Source organism: Watersipora subatra, chromosome 8 (assembly GCF_963576615.1).
Source record: "Watersipora subatra chromosome 8, tzWatSuba1.1, whole genome shotgun sequence".
In the NCBI taxonomy this organism is placed as follows: Eukaryota; Metazoa; Bryozoa; class Gymnolaemata; order Cheilostomatida; family Watersiporidae; genus Watersipora; species Watersipora subatra.
This window is the reverse complement of record NC_088715.1, coordinates 49322696-49329887: the sequence shown is the minus strand read 5'-3', so window position 1 is coordinate 49329887 and position 7192 is coordinate 49322696. Positions and strand designations below refer to the sequence as shown.

The window sequence follows — 7192 nt, the reverse complement described above, 5'->3', positions numbered from 1 at the left end:
AGTATGGTGTAATACCATACTTGCAGTATGGTGTAATACCATATTGGAGGTATGGTGTAATACCATACTGGGGGTATGGTGTAATACCATGCTAGAGGTATGGTGTAATACCATACTAGAGGTATGGTATTACACCATACTGGGGGTACGGTATTACACCATACCCCCAGTATGGTGTAATACCATACTGGGGGTATGGTGTAATACCATACTGGAGGTATGGTGAAATACTTTGAACCTAAAAACTCCACGACTGTGACTGTCTTCTTCTTGATCTTTGTCTCAATAGAAGTAATACGAGCAACTTTAACTTTTCCTGGATAGCCGTCATTTTAAAAAAAGGCCTCGACATTCTGAGGCTGCCTGGCCAAGCGGTCACTCGCATCGCGTTGTTATGTGAACATAAAACCGCTCCTAGCGCCGCAAGTATTTTCTGTGCAGTGTTACCGCTAGGGTATCACAATCGGTGTGGAAACCAGGCTTTACCTAAAAGAGATTATCATTTCAATGCAACAATCGATTCCCTGAGTCAGCCTAAGTATCAAAGGTTTTGCTAATGCTAAAGGAAATGATTGCATGAAAAGTTTTAGACATCAAACCTTGTCCACCTCTTTCTTAGTTAAGATAATTTTGAACTTGCTTTTTTGCATGGATTGTAAAGTCATTCTGGGTCAGCATCACTGCCGTCTGCATAATCTTCTACAACGAAATACACTTCTTAAGTTTCCAATAATTTGGTTGTGAAAAGATTACTGATTACTGTTAGAACTTACCAAATAGGTTTATTATCATGAACTATATCAAGTTGAAAGGATTTTAATTTTTTTAAAGTGTTTTAAAAATGATTTCTACAATGATTGGCCATTTGTAATCATTTTGTTATAACAAAAGCTGCAAGAAAATTACGCATAAGTTTAAAAGACAGTTTTAAATCGTTTTTTCAATCATTTAAAATAAATTATAGTACGGTAAAATATGTTAGCGATTTTTACCTGATGAGTTGGAACGACTTTTAACTAGCTTTTTACTGCTATCTAATTGTTCATCATCTGCAACCATTTGTGATTTGTCATATATTTGCATCAACAAAATTAGTTAAACAAAAGAAAAAAGCTGGAAGAGTGATGAAGCCCACAATACGCAATAGTATAGCTAGTCGTGGCATTGGGCTTGTCATCATCGGTTTTATTTACAAGTTAAAAGATGCAACCTAAGTTCTCTCTTGAAACCAGCTACTTTCTTTATGCCTTTAATAGAGTTAGGGAGTTGGTTCCAAAGAATGGTGAAAATTCACCCTTCGATAGCCTGCACGAGAAGAAGACTGTGGGAGATTTAGACAGGAATTTGAGACTCGGGTTTGATATACTGTATTGTGCGAGGAATGTAATTACAATAAAATTCTTGATGGGCTAAAAATATAATGCTGTATGAACATAGTGAACTGATAGGTAGTATGGATTATGATTTAAAAAGAGGTTTGGTGTGGGTGAGGTGGGGTTTGTTGTGAATGGTCCTAATCATTTGTTTTTGAAGTGTTATTAAATTTTTAAGATGGGTGGAAGGTGTATTGCCCTATGCCTCAATGCAATATGAAAGTTTGGAATTAACCATAGAATTGTATAATAAAAGCAGAGGGTAAATATTCAGACGTGCGGTAGAGTAAGCCTGATAAGGGTCTCAGTTTTTTAGTATATATTTGATGTGTTTTTTTCCAAATGAGAATAGAATCAGTGAAAACGCCTAAGAATTTAGTGTGATCTGTGTGACAAATTATTTTGTTGAAAATGAAAAAGGATGAGTGTTAGCTAAATGAAATTTATTTCGGTTTTTTTTAGTAACATGAAATTATTCTTATCAACATTTAAGGTGAGTTTGTTGGAAGTGCATCAGTTTTGAATAGCGAGAAGTTCTTTTTTTAAACAATCTATGTGCTCGTTGATGTTGGAGGATTCGAAAAATATATTAGTGTCATATGCATAAAGCAAAGGTGTAAAAAAGTTAGCGACATGTGTTAAATCATTTATGTAAATTAAAAAAACAGTTAGACCAAGAATGGAACCTTGAGATACACCACATGTTAGATCTAGTATGGAAGATAAAGTGTTACCAATAATAGTGTGTTGTTTAAGTTCGGTTAGATAGCTTTTGATCCAGTTAATTGCGGTGATGTCAAAATTAAGATTGTGGAGCTTTGAGCACCATATGTTATAATCTATTGTGTCAAAGGCTTTACTAAAATCTAGAAGGATGCTAAGAACACATTTACCATCGTTTAAGGATTTTAAAACATTATTAGTCAATTTAATTAGTGCACCCTTGGTGCTGAGCTTTTTCCTAAAACCATATTGGCCATCGTTAAACAGTAAATTACCCTCAAGGTATTCCATAATCTATTCATTTACAGCTTTTTCAATTATCTTACTTAGCACTGGTAGCAAACTAAAGGGTCTGTAATTAGAGCGAATTCTTTTTGAGCCCTTTTAAACAAAGGTTTTACTTTAGCTATTTTCATTCTACTTGGCACTTGAGAAGTTGTTAAGCTGGACTTTAAAATATCAGTTATTACAGGAGCAATAGCTTTCGCTGCATCATTAACTAATGGAATGTTGTCAAATCCGGTTGCTTTGGCTGGATCAACCTTTTTTAGAAGCTTGGTTACATCATTTACGCCAACTTGCGATAATTTGAAAATTAAACTTTTAGTTGATATCCTTTGTGTTAGCTCTACTGAAATATGATTAAACTTTTAAAAATTTCGTGCCAAGGACGGACCAATAGAAGTAAAATAGTTGTTAAAGGTGTTGGTTATATCAATCTCTGTAGCCAGTTCTTTTCATCATGCATGGTAGATTTTGGGGCTGATGACAATGATTTAGTTTTGCCAATCCCATTATTTAAAATTTGCCAGAGGTGTTAGGCCCAGAAGCACTTTTTATTAGGGATTCAAAATAGTTTGATTTGGCATTGCGGAGCTCCATGATCATTTGATTCCTTATTTTTTTGTATCAAACTTTTAACTTTGAGTTATGTGGTGAGTTGAGTGTTTGAGAGTAGAGGTAGTCTTACTTTAAAAAAGCTTGTATATACGAGCTGAAATCCAAGGTTTTATGTTAGTTTTGCAAACCATACCTGCAAACTCTCTGGCATTGGGCGTGTGACTCACGATATCACCCCAAAGAAAAAATAAAAATGCTTGAGAAATGCATGAGATTTTTGCCCCAATTTCCACAATTTTATATATACTATCATTGATACATCAATTGCCCAAAAAACCAAATCTTAAGCAGGTCAAGCAGAAGAGGCAGTGAGGCTGCTGATTTGGTTTGCCTAGGGTTGACAGTATGGACTGTCGTGAGATTGGTGATTGCATTGTGCTGTGGGTGTGTACCGCCGCGGTAGTGAAGGCTGGTGGCAAAGGGGAGGTTGGTGTGTCATCGTAGCAGCTTAGTGCTGTGCAGCAATATCCTTGATATATTGCTGCACAGCAACCATAACATTTACATTACAACAAAACATTTACCTTACTTTTTGGACTATAAACCGCACCCCTATATAAGCTGCATCTGCTTTATTTTCCAAAAAACGATAATAAAACAATACATAGACTGCACCTTTGTATAGGCCGCAGAACTTAGGACGGTGCTTTTTAACATGGCAGCAACTTTGCTGTTTAAAACGGAACAGTGCTTAATGGCACAGTTTTGTATTAACCGACGCATTTTAACCTAGTACCTAACGGAACAGTACCGAAAGGCATCATTTTAGATTTTCTTTCACCGCTAGAGGCGCACTAACCGAAGATTCTGGTTTATGCGCCCTAGCGGTGAAAGAAAAAGCCACAGACTAGCCGCACCCTTATATAAGCCATATGGCTCAAATAATCAGAAAAAAGTACCTGTATTAGTACATAATAGGTGTTTCTATTATTGATTTATTTTTGTTTCACTTGTTACCAAGAATGTAGCAACATTTTATAATCTTTTAGCTTTTTGGGGGTTAGCGATAGCAAGCTTTGCGTTAATTACGGTAGGGCAGTTGAATGTGAGACATACAGAAAGCAAGTTGTGCTGCATAGTGTTATATTTTGCTTTTAACCAGCATGAATGTTTTATAAACTTCAACTCTTTTAATATACTGGTGCGAGAGCAATTGGGAACTTTATTGCAAGTAAACACATAGTGTAAAACAGCTTTTTTTCTGATTGTGGTGAAGTCATGACAGTTTAGTTTCTTTTAATAATCAAGATGATAAGTTATTGCCAGTTTTAACATGAATGTTTGTATGTTTTCATTTATAGATTGTTATGATTGTTTATAGATTGTTACTAACTTTTATTACTTTTCTTGCTTTATTGATTACAGAGTACAGTGTCATAAATATAAAGACTGTTGCTAACCATCTCAGCTCTAATTCAGTACAGTACTAATAAAGTTTGGCAGACATGGAGACTGGCTTAGAAGAAGAGATTAACTCATTAAAGAAGGCAAGATCTCGGAGCAAAGCTGACATGACTTCTACAGTGAAGAAGATAGAGAACTCAAAAATCAATCAAGAAAAATCAGAGAAGAAGATCTTATCAGTACAAATAAGTTGGTAGACCATCTCAATGAACAATGGTCAGAGTTGTCGGCCCAACATGTAATGTATACAGAACTGGTCAACACTGATACTACATATGACAAGCATAAAATGGTGAGAGGCAAGGACTTAGATGAATACTTAGAGGAGACAGAGGAGGTCTATACATCTATCACAGCTAAAGTGAGGAAGTTCCGAAAAGACACATTGATGAACCAAGGAGCTCAGCTGATGCAAAATATTGACACCTATGTGAGTGAGCTAATTAGCACTATTGAGTCATATGCATTTGTGTTAAATGATTTTGAAGCTGATGCTAGAAAAAGAGACAGCTTTTTCGCACAGAGCAAATTTTTGTTAGCTCAATTACCTAAATTTTCTTTTTTTGTCTCTCTAGTTAATGACATAGAGATTAAGGTGAATAGATTGCAACATAGTATTGTAAAGACTAGTAAGATGCCAGTAATTCAGCCCAGTTCTAATGACATACAAAACAAAACAAACACTTTTTACAAACCTAATGGTACTTCGCTTGTGACTGACCCTACAAATTCTGAAACTGTTTTGTCCCTACCTCTTTCTGTTCCTTCCAATCAATATCATTCTAATACTAGTGACGCCCGTTCACGAGAATCTTGGAATACTAGAGTGTCTACGTTAATATCGACCAGTGACAGTACACGTCTTGACACGTCAATAGTAGCCGCGTACGCTGACGACGCTCATGAGCATGCTCATAACGCCACCCTTACTAGCAATGTAGACCCCCACCTCTGGTTTGAATTATTACAGAACTAGATTTTAAAAAACTTCGCCTCTATTTTTGATGGTGATAGGAGGAAGTGGGCAGAGTTGAGAGCAATTTGAAAAAAATACAGACAGCAGGAGTATTCAAGGAATGAGGAGAGAGTTTGGGTCCTTAAAGAGAGTTTGAGAGGTAGACCATTGGAATGTGTTGGAGCTATAATAGTCACACTGCCCAATGTTTATGCTAGGATGTGGGAATGTTTGGGGAGTGTATACTGTGACGTAAGCTTATCAGTCCAGTCAGTCTATAGTGAACTAAGCAAGCTCCTAGAGTGAAAGAGGATGATTTTAGAGGACTCATATACAGTTTGTGAATGAAATTGAGTTGTGTTATAGCTAATTGGGAGAAGTAAGGCAGTTGAAGGCTATTACAATTGCCCACATAGACAACATGACTGATCTTCTTCCAATTCAGACAAGAAAGCAATGAATGCACACTTACAGTAAACTTTCGGTTGAGGATCAGGTTCATTCATTCTCAAGTTTTATGTCCTTTCTAGAACAAGAAAGATCTGTGGCTTTGCGCTTAGCTGAGCGACAATCAAATCAAAAAGCAGATGGTAATGTTAGGAAGACAGTGTTTCACTCAAGTATTGATGCTGGATCAAGCGATTATGCATCGAAACCTAGCAATTGTGTCATTCACACTAGAAATGGGGTGAAACATAAAACTGAAGATTGTAGAATATTTTTGATTATGCTTTCAGATGAGAGAAGTGAAAAACTTAGAAAAAGCAAATTTTGTCTTGCTTGCCTTGGCAGTCATATGCGTGGTCAATGTAAAAAGACGGTTGTATGAAGATTTTGTGGAAATAAGCATCATGAACTAATTTGCTCTATGAATCCAGAAAAAAAACAAGCATGGCGATTCAAAATCTACCACCACAAGAGGCTACGTGAATTTCATATAGAAAACACCAAGCTGCAAAAACAATATGGAATCCTCCAAGGAAAGGAATGCTAAGCTAGCATCAGCTAAACAAAGCTGAAAAATTTTAAACACAAAAAAGTAGCAACCCTTCAGATCATTCGGTAGCAAATGGTTTGCCAGTAGACTTATTGGATAACGGGGTCAGCGCAGCGGATTCTTCAGCTGTAGACAGTTTGCTCTAATTATCTAATCAACTGAATGGGTTGTTGGAGGACAGCGCTGAACTTGATTGAGTCATCACCAATGGGTCTGCAGGCATTGGAGCCATAGTCAATGGAGATTCACCAAAAGGTAGGCGCTCTCCTGTTGGTTGAACAGCTTCAAGTGAGGAAACACTAAAGCAGAGAAATAGAGACCTCGCAGATAAAGTGAAACAACTTCAACCGAAAAATACACAGGTCACGCGGCAGATGCAAATTCAGGCGGAGCATCTGTCAGAGTTGGAACGACAACTAAACACAAGTGAGAGTGAAATAACAGAGAAATCTAGACTAGAACTTTCTCATACTAAAGAAAAGTTGCAAGTACATATACAGACTATAGGCATATTAGTAGAAGAACAACAAACTTTACAAAAGCAGCTATCAGTCACACAAAAACGCAGTCAGTAGAAGTCTGATGAGTTGGAAAACATTACCAGAAGGCTTGTAAGCATCTAGGTTTTGCGTCGGTGGCCTTGAAACAAAAACAGCTCGATGTCTCCAACACACAGCATGCTCCCTAGAGGGAAAAACAGCTGAGACAGCAACAAGAGACAATTCCAAGCAACTCGAGAAGGTAAAACACGATGTTCACACAAAAATTTGAGATCTTGAAGAGGTGCTCGAGCAACGAAATCAGCTACAAAAACAGCTACAGTTAAGGATCGCTGACCTC

The 7192-nt window shown here is 36.9% G+C and overlaps 1 protein-coding gene across 1 annotated transcript; it reads left to right on the top strand.

Moving 5' to 3' along the window:
* Positions 1 to 4441: 4441 nt before the first annotated feature.
* On the top strand, positions 4442 to 6927 carry LOC137402659 (rho-associated protein kinase 1-like). Its single transcript, XM_068089164.1, has 4 exons — positions 4442 to 4589; positions 4652 to 4834; positions 5886 to 6065; positions 6635 to 6927. Exons 1-4 carry the CDS (start codon positions 4442 to 4444, stop codon positions 6925 to 6927), a joined length of 804 nt encoding a protein of 267 aa, XP_067945265.1.
* Positions 6928 to 7192: the final 265 nt, after the last annotated feature.